Source organism: Neocloeon triangulifer, unplaced genomic scaffold (assembly GCF_031216515.1).
Source record: "Neocloeon triangulifer isolate White Clay Creek 2 clone unplaced genomic scaffold, ASM3121651v1 ptg000022l, whole genome shotgun sequence".
Taxonomy (NCBI): domain Eukaryota; kingdom Metazoa; phylum Arthropoda; class Insecta; order Ephemeroptera; family Baetidae; genus Neocloeon; species Neocloeon triangulifer.
In genome coordinates, this window is record NW_026775562.1 from 1,765,154 (window position 1) to 1,779,115 (window position 13,962).

General features: G+C 36.1%; 4 protein-coding genes across 4 annotated transcripts; 1 reads left to right on the forward strand and 3 right to left on the reverse strand.

The window, feature by feature from the left end:
* The first annotated feature begins 199 nt into the window (after nt 1-199).
* On the forward strand, nt 200-2,335 carry LOC132204608 (chitinase-3-like protein 1). Its single transcript, XM_059633229.1, has 11 exons — nt 200-280; nt 331-409; nt 610-711; nt 772-844; nt 899-1,020; nt 1,147-1,367; nt 1,420-1,555; nt 1,614-1,726; nt 1,786-1,959; nt 2,017-2,136; nt 2,183-2,335. Exons 1-11 carry the CDS (start codon nt 248-250, stop codon nt 2,333-2,335), a joined length of 1,326 nt encoding a protein of 441 aa, XP_059489212.1. The 5' UTR covers nt 200-247.
* A 129-nt stretch (nt 2,336-2,464) lies between these two features.
* On the reverse strand, nt 2,465-8,283 carry LOC132204132 (tRNA-dihydrouridine(16/17) synthase [NAD(P)(+)]-like). Its single transcript, XM_059632416.1, has 8 exons — nt 8,097-8,283; nt 4,284-4,500; nt 4,027-4,186; nt 3,640-3,971; nt 3,294-3,549; nt 3,138-3,238; nt 2,949-3,086; nt 2,465-2,675 (listed from the first exon to the last, which is right to left on the reverse strand). The coding sequence occupies exons 2-8, from the start codon at nt 4,494-4,496 to the stop codon at nt 2,502-2,504; spliced, it is 1,374 nt and encodes a 457-aa protein (XP_059488399.1). The 5' UTR covers nt 4,497-4,500; nt 8,097-8,283; the 3' UTR covers nt 2,465-2,501.
* Nucleotides 4,527-6,498, reverse strand: LOC132204135 (palmitoyltransferase ZDHHC1). Its single transcript, XM_059632421.1, has 2 exons — nt 6,171-6,498; nt 4,527-5,527 (listed from the first exon to the last, which is right to left on the reverse strand). Exons 1-2 carry the CDS (start codon nt 6,462-6,464, stop codon nt 4,892-4,894), a joined length of 930 nt encoding a protein of 309 aa, XP_059488404.1. The 5' UTR covers nt 6,465-6,498; the 3' UTR covers nt 4,527-4,891.
* A 595-nt stretch (nt 8,284-8,878) lies between the features above and the next one.
* Nucleotides 8,879-13,796, reverse strand: LOC132204583 (purine nucleoside phosphorylase-like). Its single transcript, XM_059633186.1, has 6 exons — nt 13,434-13,796; nt 11,078-11,181; nt 10,812-10,990; nt 9,956-10,131; nt 9,683-9,867; nt 8,879-9,394 (listed from the first exon to the last, which is right to left on the reverse strand). The coding sequence occupies exons 1-6, from the start codon at nt 13,499-13,501 to the stop codon at nt 9,183-9,185; spliced, it is 924 nt and encodes a 307-aa protein (XP_059489169.1). The 5' UTR covers nt 13,502-13,796; the 3' UTR covers nt 8,879-9,182.
* Between the last annotated feature and the right edge of the window lie 166 nt (nt 13,797-13,962).

The following is a 13,962-nucleotide window of genomic DNA, read 5'->3' on the forward strand; positions in this document are numbered from 1 at the left end:
TGAGTAAAACAGTTTTACTTGAAAAACAAAACTATTAAAATTTGATAAATTTTTAGCTTCGTCCTGAGAAACGGCTATTTTAGACACTTTGTGTAAGATTCTCAGTTTGCTCAAATGAAAGTTTGGGGTTATATTTGAAACTAGCGTTTTGGATTGAAATGAGAAGCGGAAATGACACTTGTGCAGTTTCCGTATTTCAAACGCAACCAGAGAGTGTCGCGCCTTTTAGCTCAGTGTTTCAGTTCAAATGCACCACAGAAATTGGCTTGGCGTTATATTTGTAAGTTGAAAATATTCCAAAATGTTTAAATTAAGGATAATTATTTTCAGTTGCTTCATTTTTGTGAAGCGCGGGTATGCAGGAGTAGCAGTGGCAATACGAGTGTGGAACAAATGTGGCGACGAAATGGTAAAAATTAATGAAATGATTGAAAAACAAAACTACGCCAATAATACAATAATAGTGAGATTAATTACCATGATCTATTTTTTGCCATAAAATTAAAAGCAAATACTTAAAATATTAGTGAAAATGCTCTTATAGAATTAACTTTATCAAATTTATATTTATATTACCGCATTTTTAAATAAAATTATTTACTTATATAGAAAACAACGTTCGATACTGCATTGCTAATTGTTTGGGGTTGACACCTGAAGCCAAATCAAAAGCGTCAAAAACTTGCCAATTTGATTCATCCTGGGGAAGAGGTACGATTATATTTTAACGCTTGATAGAATAATGATTTAAAATTTATTCATTTTTATCAGTGCAAGGGTGTGACAGCACTTTCATTGTGCCGAAAAAAAGCAAATTTAAGTTAATCTGCAACATGGAGTTATTGTATAATTTACTATTTTGTTCAACTTGTCCACTCTAACTCTAAAAACCTCTCAGCCGGGATCTTTCCATCATTATTGATACGCCTAAAACTTCACTTTGCGACATGATTACTCTTAATATTGCTGTGTTCAACCCAAACACAAGTGAAATGGAAGTAGCACCAGATAGAATTGCAAGTAATAAAAAGAATATGGAAATAAATAATTGTTTTTATCTGTCAAATTTAAATTTTACAAACTGAAAAATATCTCAATTTTTGGGATATAAAATATCAAAATAACTCCCAAAATAAAACTTTCAAGACGTACCATCCACAATCAATTGGGCAAAACAACTCGGCATAAAAATTTTGTTCAACGTGGGAAGCTGGGACGCATTCGTAATGCACCCAAAGGAAATTACAAAGCTGGCTTCAGACAGTAACGCGCAAACAACCAAATTTATTGAAAGCATATATTCTTTGATCAAAAAGTTCGATCTGGACGGAGTTTACTTCGCCTGGTGTTGGCCAGGGTGTACTCAGGTTTCGACAAAATATTTCAAAGCTTGAAAATTTCTAAACCCGTGATTTTTAGAATTATTGCACGAATGATATTCTAAGGAAAAAAGTATCCCAGTTTATCCGAGACTTGGCCCAGCCTCTAAAAGATAAAGGCCAATTGTTTACATATTTAATTCCCGGAAATGCTGCAAAAGCTGGTATAACCCTAGGTGAGAAATTTCAAATTTTTTTATTCGGAGATATTGAAACTTCATGAAATTTTTAAAGGTGACTATTTCTCGGACATAGTGGACGTCGTTGATTTTTTCATATTTGAAAGCCACCTTCAAAGTGGCGATTGGGCGCAAACTGCTGAATTTAACTTCAATTTAAAGGAAACTGTAATAGTTAATTAAATATATAAATGGAAATTCTAAAAGTATTACTTAATTTAACGCAGAAGAAAGTTCTCAGTGAATATTTAGCGATCGTCAAAAGTCCGCGGTTTAGAAGTAAAATCATGTTTACATTTCAAACATGGATCTTCAATTACGAGCTTGTTGGCGCCTCTGCCAAAATTGGAGGCACTGTGATAAAAAACTCGCAGATTAAAAAATTCTTGGGAATTCGAGATGTGATATTTCGATAAGAAATATATTTATATTTTGCGTTTCAATGTCAAAATTTTTAGTGGTGCAAGGCGGTTCGGGACAACACTTATGATGTGGTCAGAAATCCGGAAACGCAAAATTATGCAGTCAAAGGCAACACCCTTTTTGCTTTTGATGACGTTGAATCAATAAAGGCTAAAGTATGATAAAAATAAATTAAAAATCAAATTTCTTATTATTCTTTAGGTAAAATACGTGATGAGTTTTGGGTCAGGGGTAGTTATAACTGACATGCTGTATGACGACTTCACAGGGGACTGTGGCTGCGGCAAAATGCCATTTTTAAGAGTTATTGCTAACACATTAAAAATGATGTGTGATCCTCTACCTTGCTTTTAGAGGATTTTATTTTGGAATAAAATATTCAATAAAAACACATCATACGTTTTGTATTATTCTGATATTTCTAACTCTTCATGTAAAATTTCACGGCAGAGAATTTGGGCTAAAATTTTAAATCAGACTCACCAAGTGTACCACAGAGTTTTATTTTAAAAACAAAACATTAAGCTTCCTTCTTGGGATCGGGGGTTTCAGTCTTACTTCGTTCATTGGCGTGCTCGCGGGCCACTTTGCGCCGCGTTTTGACCAGAATTCGGTGGCCAGGACAGTCCAGCTCTTCCTGGTAACACTTTGTTCGGCAGCACTGCTTGCAAAAACTGAACCCACATTTCAGCCCCTGAAATAGACAAAGTAAAAATTTAGGTCCTCATACAATTTACATAATAAATTATTATAATTTACAAGAAGGATACTAAAAAAAATAATTGTAAAATTTATTTTCAGTTTAAAGATCAAAAAGAATAAACTAACAATATCAATTCCATTTTACTTTTACAAACATCAACCTTTTAACTTCCGAATCACAGTTTTTTTAGATTTTCCCATTTCTCCCACTTCAAATGTGAATCCGATTATAATCCATTAGAGAAAGGACTTCAAAAATACAAACCTTAGGGTTGAGACACTGCGCACACAGAGCCAAAGGTTTTCGCTCGAACTTCTTCCGAGGATTTCTTTCCAAGATCTTCATTTTCTTTTTTGATAATTCAGGAGAATCTCCATCTTCCTTTCTTTTGTTGTTAACCTCCTTTTTATTTTATGAATAGTTTATTAAATCAATGGGCAAGGAAAAACTTACTGAATTCTTATTGGCTTCGTTTGCAACTTGGAGCTTTTTCAGGTACTCGTCGGGAGGCATTCTAACATAAGGCTGGCACAACCACACATCGTAAGGTAAATCTGTTGGTATTTTTAGTCTAAATCAAATCTGATTTTAAAATTTAAGAAAACCTACCTATATTTTGAGTAAAAGTCTCACTGCCAATGTGATATTTTTCATACCGCTGTCTAATTTTATGGACACCAGACTCGAAATTGCTCAATTCTTGAGCCTTGGCAATTTCATAACGAACGTCAAAGTTCTCAGGTAAGGCTAAAACGTGCTGAAGCAATTTGAATACATGACCTCTGACAATCGACGTCGCACAAGGATATTCTTTCACCAGGGCAAGATACTCTTCGGCCATTTCGTAAACAGGTGGGTTTATTCCCTGCAAATAAAATAAATGAATAAATAAAATCAACCTTATCTTTAATTATTATGTATTTTTTTTTTTTAAATTTAGGATGGTTTGAATTACCTCAAAAATGGCAGGATTGTGGAGGTGACCTTCTGCAGACATGACACCCTCCACCCCAGTCTCCTCGATGCACCTCAAAACGTCAGCCAAGCTCTGAATGTTGCCGTTGGCGAACATGGGCACCGAGACTGACTTGCGCACCTCCTTGATCTGCCCCCAGCTGGCCAACCCTGTCAAAGGCCCTTTCTGCTCCCTCGTACGACCGTGCACCGTCAACAAAGAGGCGCCTGCACTTTCCAGCATGCGGGCGTAATCGACTGTCCTCCTTGGATCTTCAAAAACTCGAATTTTGCAGGTAATCGGAACTTTGACCGTAGAGCTGGCTTTGCGAACTAGAAAAATTAAACTATTTAAAATAAAATTCATCATTTTGTTTAATTTAAATACCCATTTCGTGGAGGAGCTGCCATTCGTCTTGGAGGAAGCAGCCGTAGTTTCCTCTTCTGGCAATGGCCTGAGGGCACCCGAGATTCAAATCCACAGCTTCGCAATAGTCTTGGGACAGCAGAGCGGCTTCAGTGAAAACGTCAGGGTCATTTGAGCAAAACTGGAATTAAAGATAAAATTTATGAATTAAATTTCAATTCAATTTTATTAGTTGCAAAATGTATAAAAAACAAAGATTTATATTTTCTTAAATTTACCTGTACGATGAGAGGCCTGTCTTGTGGACAAGAGGCCAGCGCCTCGACGCGGTACTTGGGGTCCTTGCAAAACACCTGGCTGTGCCACATAGGGGTGTAGCAAAGCTCGGCGCCATGGTTGCGCGCCAACATGCGCCAGGCCAGTTCACTGCCCTCGACCATGGGCGCCAGCACGAATTTGGCGCCCTTCAGCTTGTCACGCCAGAATTCCATCTCGCTAAAAGCAGACCGGAGAAAGAGCTATTTTCATGTTGGAAATTTATGCACGAACAGAGAAAACACGAGCTTCTTGCTAGATTAAAATATATGAGCATGTTTATGTCTGGAAAAAATTGGACTAGGTAATGAGCTGAAGTGCTGATTTGCATGTGCGCATGAACTGCTGCTTATCACGATAATTTACGGTTTACTTTCCTAACGACTTGGAAATATGAATTAATTAAAAAGGCTCCCTGTGGTGATAATTATTACTCTATAATGTGCAAGTAGACCAAATTTAATAGATAAAGTCAGAACTGCAAAGTAAATTCTCAACCCCGAGCATAATTTTTTAATCGTGAAATTTTTTTCTTAAATTATTTAAAAACACCTTTGCAGTTTGATGTTTGTCAAGGACTTCTGTAAATTTTGGTCTCTCCTGTGATGGTGAAGATTGTGGAGGACTGGTTGACGCTTCCGTTGCTTCCGTCACTCGGGGTGACGCGATTGCTCCGCTCGACGCAAACCTCCAGTCGAGACTTGATGACCGACGACGCCGACCGCGACTTCTTGCGCAGGATCAGGTAGTTCCTGGGCTCGTCCTGGTACCGGAAGTTCCTGATGAACTCGTACGTGGAAATGCCCTGGTACGCGATGTACACGTGGAAGGCGAACAGGTGCAGCAACAGCAGGGAGACGGAGAGGGAGAGCAGGGAGACGACGACGAGCACCATGGAGAAGACGAGTCTCTCCCTGATGGGCGAGGAGAGGAGGTGGGGGAAGTGGAAGAAGGAGACGAGTTGCCAAAGGGCGAGCAGGGCGATCAGCAGGCTGGCCAACCCCGAGCACAGGACGCAGATCAGGAAAGAGCGGTAGTTGCGGCCGCCGACGCAGTGGTTCAGCCACTTGCAGTGGTGGTCGAACACGGACACGCACTTGTTGCAGGCGCTGCAGTGCTTGCTGCGGACGCTGCTCACCGTGATGCTGCACAGGTGGCAGCGGCCGTCCTCGATTACGTGCAAGTGGCGCCGCCGGTCAAACTCGCCCTGAATTAGCAAAGAGTCAAGAAAGAAGTCTCAAGATTGATGATAGATTTGCAAATTTGAAACCGATTCTTTTATTTTTGTTGTGATTTTGTTCTAAAAGAACTAATATGTTTAAAATACGTTATAATTTTGGATAAACCTTTGATAAAATTAAATATTTATTATACAGAAAATTAGACCATCAGGTCTGCTCAGGTTGGTTAAAAGCAGTTTAAGGTTAAACAAATCCCTCTAGAGAAAACAACTAATAATATCAGCCAATCAAATTGCTTCATTTATAAATTTAAGGCGTTTTTTAAGATAAATAATTATTATTCAAAAAAAATGGCAAAAGAAATTTATAAAAAAAGCCAATTTCTTAAATTATAACACTTTAGCACAGGATTTTCAATAAAAGAAATATTATAAAAAAAACTAATTTAATTTTTAGGTTAAATTTGATTAATTAATTCAAACATCCACAGTTTTAGTAGAAGCAAATTTAAACGAAACAAATAATTATTGCATCTATTAAATAGTTAAGATTGACCTGAAGGTTCTAAAGTAATTATAAATTGACCTGGATTTTGGAGAATAAAAAATAATATCTTTTGAAATCAGTTACAATTGGTTTTGTATCTCAGGATTCTTCTTCTAGGGTCACCTTGACGGAGTATCCGCCGACCCTGAGTGCCTCCTCGGCAGGGTCGGTGAGCATGGCGACGAGGTGGGAGACGGCGTGAAGACCAAACAGCACCGCCATGACAGGCGTGACAAACGCTCGGAGGTCGTCCCTGAGCGCTGGCAGCAGCAGTCCGAAGGTGACCCCGGCAAGGGCAGTGAGGACAGCCCAGCCGAGCACCTGCTGCGGGTGCAGCGGCAGCTGGAGGCCGTGACGCCGCCTCCAGAGCCGCTCCTCCGGCGGCGGCAGGTCACTCTGCCACGAGCAGCACCCCATTCGCCACTGGCACCGACAGCTGCCCCGAAGGGACGCCAATGGGTTGCCCTGGCGACCGCCTGCCACAACACTCCCGCCACCACAAATTGCGAATCCATGAGTCGTTCCACAAACCCTAATTCCACCCCGGTGCAAAATGAAATCAGTTCGAGTTGTGCAAAAATTGTGCAATTATTTGATTTTATTTTTAAACGTCGAATATAAAAGTATAATTCGTGTAATATTTATAAAAAAAATATTATTTTTACTTTTGGATTTAAAATTTTCATCATATGAGGGGTCTTTGAACGGTACATGGATCCAATAAATGCCCCCAGAGAGTCGACGTGCCGAGGGAGGGGTGCGCCAATTAGTTAATGACTCACCCCGTTCCACCTTTGCCCTTTGTGTCTCCACTTGACACTCACGAACGGGGCTAGGTCCATTTGTTGCGTCCTTTGTCGCCGGCAGCGACCCAGTTCGTGGAGGAAGACACAAAGGAAATCTAATGTAATTGTGTCAGCAGGTGAAGACGCTGACTGATTGCCTTTCGAATCGATAAATCACCCAACAAGCTCTCCAGATGGACGAGGGTGAAATCGAATTGGGTTAATTGATGTCTGAATTCAAACCCGATTAATGAAATACAATATTCATATGATTAAATTATAAAAAATCAACATTAATTAAACTTAAATCACACAAAATATTAATTTTGATACCACAAAATTTTTTTTTTTTAATACTTATTTGCTTAATTAACAGTAGAAAATATTAATTAAAATCAGAATCCTGCAAAGTTAGTACAGTCATGTAGAAAAAATTAACTAAAGAATTAAATTTATGCTATGAAAAAGACGAAAATTGATTGATTTTCTCATAGTATAAATTTTCGTCCCCAAATTTAAATGAAATTCAATAAAATGTAGCAAATTTTAAGTACAATTAGGAGATGCTTCTCATAATATAATGTTATGTTTTAATAAGATTACAATCATTGCTACGCAAGACTTTTTAAACTTATTTCTCTAATAAGTTTTTTTTTAATTTTTCCTATAAAAATTCAAATTTATTGCTCATTAAAATTACTGTTGAAAATTTTTCCTCAGACTTTATTCACCTGATTGTTAATAATTATGAGCAAAATCCATTTTTTTTTATTGTGGAAATTTTTTTAATGTTTGGATAACGAAAGAAAAAAATTTATCTAAAATTGATTAACAAAATATTTGAGCAACAAAAAAAGAATCTATCTTTATGCATAAAATAATTTCATTCACTTTGGCTAAAAATTTCCACAAAATTATAATGGAACTGAAGACATCAATGTGTATTTTGATGGTAAATTTCGTAAATTTGGTGTTCATTTTGTGCCAATCAATTTCAATTAATCAATTATTATTTCCACATTACATTAATATTCTTTATCAGAATATCAGGGATCTCCCCTTTTTCTAATAAAAATATGATATTTTTTTATATGTGTATTAATTTTCTGGAATTTTTAACAAGTTTAATGCGCACATGCACCTTTCAGCACTATTAGACAACAAAATTAATTTTTCAAAAAATTAAAATAATGGGATATAAAATAAGTTACATCGACTTTCTCACGTTTCAAAATTATGATAGTTTCGAAATTTTGAATCTCACCTGCGCTCTTCTTAATTGTTGCAAAACGAAGTCGTCGCAGGCGTATCAGCAAATTTTTCTCCAACAGACCAAATCTGCTGACCTTCTGCACCAAACCATGCACCGATTTGGTCTGCAGAGACCCGGGAGAAGCCAAAATATTGCGAAAATCCGATTGTTGTGTTTGTTTCGGGTCGCGAAAATCACATGTGGCGGTGAGGAGGACACGCCCACCTTCTAGGGACGAGAGAATTTTCAACATCAACAGGCGGTAAAGTCGTGTGCCTTTTTGACAGCAGCGCGCATGTACACGCAAGTGTTGAAATAAAAGACTTAAATTAAAAATTAAGTCATTGTTAAGAATGCGTTTCACTACAAATAGTTCCTCGGTCAAGAATAAAACCTGAAAATGCTAAGGACATTTTTTCCCACATAAATCTATGAAATCAGGCTCAAAATTTGCGAAGTTTAAAAATCAGTAAAATATGTGCAAAAATAATATTGCATGGATACGTCGATTCTTGTGATTTAATAAGTTAAAAACAAAATTCTTGCAAGCAATGGTGCCGATTTTTCCAGAGAGTCCGTTTCTTTCAAAGAATATAATTGATGGTAAAATTTGTTTAAATAATGAACAATTATTATAAAAAGCAGCTCATCTTCTAAAAAGATGCAAATTTCGTTAATGTCATTCTTATTTAGTTTCTTGAGAAATATTAATATAATATTGATTTACTAAAAAAAAAAACCGTTTATTTACTAAGAAAAATACTATAGACACGTAAAAAAACAAAATTTTTCATCCGTTTCAATAATCATGAATATCATGATTCATGATCATTTAAAATTGTTTATTAATTTTTGTAAAAATTTGTCATAACCAATACACCACAAGTATGCAGCACAAAATTTAAATTAAAATTTCAAATCAAATCTTCAATTATGTCAGTGAAACATACAAAACATTATATTATATTATTTTAAAAATACAATTAAAATCGCGTCGTCCGACGAAGGTCAAGCAATTGAACTTTGCGTTATATATATTATTGAGCGTCAGCTCAATCACATTATTGAGAGATAAAAATTGGATTTGTAGACAAGTCTTCAGTCCCTGACCGAGTTGATGACCGGCACCATATCTCGAACAAAGTCAACCAGAACCTGCGCTTTCTCGCGGCCAGTGTCGATGACCTCTTGGTGGTTGACGTTCTTGTCGGCCTCGTAAGTGGTCGGACACTTGTTGGTGATCAACGAGAAGGAGAAAACGCGCAGTCCCAGATAGCGAGCCATCACCACTTCATGGACGGTGCTCATGCCTAAAATTTATTTATTTTGTATTAAATAAAATATTAGAAAAATTAAATAGTTTACTGATTCTCCATTTTATTCTGCATTTTATAAACACTTACAATTTATATTTAAATATTTAATTTTGTAAGTTTGTAAAATTTATAAATTAAAATTAGGGAAATATAAATTCAAATTGATTAAAATATAATTTTGTTTTTGATAAAAAAAAAATGTTTTTAAGAATTAATATTTTCTAATCCAGTGTCACAAAATTGAGTTTTTTTTTTAATTTCATCTGAAGTTTTTATACTAACCGACTGCATCAACTCCTTGCGCTTGTAGCAGTCTGAGCTCAGCTACCGTCTCAAACTGTGGTCCTCCAAGGGCAGTGTAAACTCCCACGTGATCCGGGAGATTTTTCTTCCGCAAAAGGTCACGTGCCTCCTTAATGTATGCTGGGCTGTAGGCGTTGTGCATGGACAAAAACCGTGGCCCCCACCTGCGATAACAATTTTTTTTATATTTAATTTTCCGATTTTTGTTTTTTCATAATTATCTTTAGAGGTTAAATGTATAATTTTACGTACGCTTCGTCATTCGGTCCGACTAGAGGCCCATTGCCAGAGAAGCCCATGAGGTTGATGTGGTCGTGGATGACCATGATGTCACCCACGTTGAATTTCGGGTTGAGGCCCCCGGCGGCGTTTGAGATTATTAGAGAGTGACAGCCCAACAGCTTCAATAGTTTGATTGGCATGCAGCACTGGAAACAGGAAAAAAACAAGGACACATGAGAAAAATATTGAATTTCATATTAAAAACACGGCCCACAGATATAGAGGGGGTCAAGTAAAAAATAAGTTCTGTCAAATAGTTTGCCATTTTGAGAAGTTTTTAATTTCAAGGTATTTTGACTGCCACACTTTGACAAGAATGCTAGAATTTTTGTCTAAACAAAAGTTTTGTAACAATTCTGTAACAATTAAAGTTAAATAAATTACATAAGAGGCGACAAAGTTTTTTTTTTTTTTTAAGTTAAATTAACAATATCTAATTAATTCCAATTTGTTTTAAAACTGAGGAAGATATTTATTTTATCAATTAATAAAAATACAAAATTGTGCAAGGTAATAAACATAATTTTTTAATAAAAGTACGATCAAAAGAAAAATGAGATAAAGTTTATCTCTTTGCAGCTGCATTTAGTTTAAATTAAATCACTTTCCTTGTATTATCTCTACAATTCATCAACTCTTCTCTCATTAAAAAGCTCGTTAACTCGAGACTTCTACGACCTCTGTCACTGTTTTTCATTCAGTGCTGCAACATTTGCATAACTGTGCGTGCTTCTTGTTACACGGCACGCCTCAATGCACAAGTTTTTTAAATTTATTTTCCAACATGACTCTCTTTGATAAAATTATATATATAAAGTGGGCTCACCGTGCCGATGTCGTATCCTTCGTAAAAGTGAAACCTGCCCTGCATGCAGACGACCAGCACCTCGTTAATGTAACCGATGACAAATTGTCCGGCGTGCCCCTGGACGGTCGAACGAGGGAAGCCGGGGATGTCCTTGTACGCAATGGTCACTGCTTCTTTCACAGCCTTTGTCACTTCACCTTTCATAAAAAGAATAAATTAATAGGAATTATTTTTATAGTATAATTTATTGGTGTTTTGCAATTTTGTAAAGCATAAATAACTACCTAAACCAGACCCGCAAATGATTCCAACCGTCGGGCTTGCCTTGAAGTGTCTAATTTTTTCTTCAACGACTGCTGACATTTTCGCCACTTTTTCTTTTGTAAAGCTGGAAATAAATTGAAAAAAAAATTACAGACAAAGACGAATAATTATTAATTAACTACAAAGAAGGGTGAAGAAACATGATGATAAAAAAAAATAATAGAAAAAAGATTACAGGATTTTATCTCATTATCAAAAGTCTTATTTGTCAATATTTGTTTCAGATTTTCCTCATAGAATTAAATAGACGCAAAAAGCAAAAATGCGTCGATAAATTTTAATTTCTCTAACACGCCAAATATATTATTAGTATTATTATTTAATAATTTTTTGTAGTGTGCAAATTATCCCCTATAATATAAACGCATTTTTAAGTTTGCGGATCACACAGTTTTCGAAAAACAAATAAATGGTCTGCGCCAAATGACTTTTCAATCTCTGCGACCTTGGAAAATGAAAAAAAAAATGCTATAGAATGAAAAATTATAATATACACATAAGCGGTGGAGGGGCGACCTCTAAACGGTGACCCGCTGGCAGCAGCGAATCGAGGATGGCGAACGCGGAGGTGTGTCATTCAGCGGATACAGAGCTGCTGCTGGCAGCGGGGAAATATAATTTTTTCTTAGGATCATTTAAATTTTCAAGAAGCACAGTCGCGGTTTGGAAGAAAAAAATGAGCACCCGCCCAGCAACCGGTTTCACGTGACAAAAATTTGCACTAGCGTTGTTTTTGCCCTAAGCGTCACATGAATGCCATTAAAATTGTCCTAATCCAACCGTAGTTTTTATGTGGAAGGTGTTTTTGTGGGTTTTTTTACTGGAACTATAAAAGTAAAACGACGTGAAGAGTTAAGAATGTTCGTTTTTTTAATTTAGGAGAAGCAACAAAAATCGGGAATAAAATTTAGTTAATAAAAATTGAAAAACAGGTTTTGCCACGTTTCATTATTTAAAGGTAAGTTCATTTAAATTGTTTCTAAACATAAAAGCCAAACAGCTACTGCAGCTACTCTGAGGAAAAAAAATCTTTAAAAATCAAAGTTTAATTGCAAAAGCTCAGAATAAAAATTTAAAAAAAAACACCACTGCTTTTTTATAACGTTTTGATGTTTTAAATAAAAAGTGTTCTTTCACTGAGGATCAGCCAGTTTTGTTTCTCCTTATTATTTCATAATCATATTTTTTTTACTCAAAACTTATTTTTCTCAAATTTATAATTGATTTCTGAATAAGAGCAAGTTTGATTATGATATTTCAATCACTGAATGGGTAAAAATAAAATAGAATTTGAATTTTGACATTTGATTTTTTATGTAACACCCTTTCACTGGCTGTGAAATAGAAAATAATTTATCGCCACGTTACGTAATTCATTACATAAGAACGCCGTCAAAAATAATCAAACTTGAATTAAATACAAATAGAGCAGCGGCGCCAATTAGACAAAATTAAAAATAATTGCGCGTCCAGAGAGGAGCGCAGAGAAAGAAAGAAATATGTCATGTTTGTTTTAATCCGTGTAAAGAAAGTTAATCATTCAATCCCTCAACATAGAGAGAAAACCGCGTTCACCGTTACCGTTGTGGAAAATAATGCGTGCGGCTCTCGTTTACGGAAGACGGATCACACGAGAGAAGAGAGAATATAAAAATACACATAATGTCTCTCGGGGCGACGGACAAATAAAAAACAAGAAAATGTAACGTAACAACCAGCAAGTCTGTGATCACCGAGTGTGAAATACACATTCACAAGGAGGAGAGTTTTTAAACCTTTGCTCTTAATTTTAAAGTGTAATTGCTCCCAAAGACCTTGACTTGATCTTTTACTCTGAAAAGTTTATCTCCTCATTAACATTCGCAAGGTTTCGAGCTCAAGAAATTAAAGACATTTTGCCAATTGAAGATTTGAAAACGAATTGTTTGTCGTGGTTTCAGACTTGGGTTAAATTTTATCTCCACCAAACATCCGCTGAAGTCAGTTTATCGCAACATAAATAATGTAATAATAATAAATCACCATCTATAATAAGGCTTGTTAAAATTTGCAATTTTTTTTAAGTCCCTTTGAAATATTGAGTTTTATATTGGAAATTTTGGCCAAATCTTGATAGTTCAATTTTCTTCCTCTAACTTTTTTCTATCAATGTGTTATTTTTTGTCAACAATATGGAGAAATAAACAAATTTCATACAAAAATTTCTTAATTCAAGTGCAATTTTCGATTACAATCAAACTTCTTAAAACAAAAATTAATTTCTTCTTTAAAATCTAGAAATTTCTCTGTTATCTCAAAAAATTTGATCAAACTCACTCATGGTTCCTGGACGGATAGGTTGTGTTGAGAGTGTTTGGGTAGTCCATGACTGGCTGCATGAACATGGTGCTCCTTCTTCCGCTTGTCAGCTTTTAAATGTAATCGAGTCCCTCCACTTGCACCGCTCGCTCGCGCTTCTACTCCTGCTCTCCGGCGAAACCGCGACGTCAGATTTCCGATCGCCAATAATGCCTCTCGACGTCCACCACTCACGCACCACAAGAAGAAAAAAAATATTCCAAGGAAATGTGTTGTATATTTGCTATATTTGCCTTTTCCAAACAACGTCGCGAGCCTCCTCGAGAAAAGCCAATGAAGATGCGAGACTATCGAGCTCAATAATTAGGCGCTTTGCTTACAGATGACGATGGACGTGATGCTGTTATCAGCGGGCCTGATAAAGGGAATTCGTCAAGTAATTTAATATATATGCAACCCGTTTAATAATCACTTGGCACCGACCTTGAGTGGGTTGATAATTATAATTATTTTCACAACGGCCGCCGGATCAATCTTGTTATTTCTT

What these genes read in the sequence shown, in the direction of transcription:
- LOC132204608 (XM_059633229.1), top strand. Translation starts at nt 248, where the DNA reads ATGCACCACAGAAATTGGCTTGGCGTTATATTT. An exon ending in AAAAGCTGGTATAACCCTAG is followed by an intron (nt 1,556 to 1,613) that starts GTGAGAAATTTC and finishes AAATTTTTAAAG; the next exon opens with GTGACTATTTCTCGGACATA. An exon ending in AATTCTTGGGAATTCGAGAT is followed by an intron (nt 1,960 to 2,016) that starts GTGATATTTCGA and finishes CAAAATTTTTAG; the next exon opens with TGGTGCAAGGCGGTTCGGGA.
- LOC132204132 (XM_059632416.1), bottom strand. Translation starts at nt 4,496, where the DNA reads ATGGAATTCTGGCGTGACAAGCTGAAGGGCGCCAAATTCGTGCTGGCG. An exon ending in ACAGGCCTCTCATCGTACAG is followed by an intron (nt 4,187 to 4,283) that starts GTAAATTTAAGA and finishes CTTTAATTCCAG; the next exon opens with TTTTGCTCAAATGACCCTGA. An exon ending in ACAATCCTGCCATTTTTGAG is followed by an intron (nt 3,550 to 3,639) that starts GTAATTCAAACC and finishes TTTTATTTGCAG; the next exon opens with GGAATAAACCCACCTGTTTA.
- LOC132204135 (XM_059632421.1), bottom strand. Translation starts at nt 6,464, where the DNA reads ATGGGGTGCTGCTCGTGGCAGAGTGACCTGCCGCCGCCGGAGGAGCGG. An exon ending in TCGGCGGATACTCCGTCAAG is followed by an intron (nt 5,528 to 6,170) that starts GTGACCCTAGAA and finishes TTGCTAATTCAG; the next exon opens with GGCGAGTTTGACCGGCGGCG.
- LOC132204583 (XM_059633186.1), bottom strand. Translation starts at nt 13,501, where the DNA reads ATGTTCATGCAGCCAGTCATGGACTACCCAAACACTCTCAACACAACC. An exon ending in CATTTGCGGGTCTGGTTTAG is followed by an intron (nt 10,991 to 11,077) that starts GTAGTTATTTAT and finishes TTTTTATGAAAG; the next exon opens with GTGAAGTGACAAAGGCTGTG. An exon ending in GCAAGGAGTTGATGCAGTCG is followed by an intron (nt 9,395 to 9,682) that starts GTTAGTATAAAA and finishes AATAAATTTTAG; the next exon opens with GCATGAGCACCGTCCATGAA.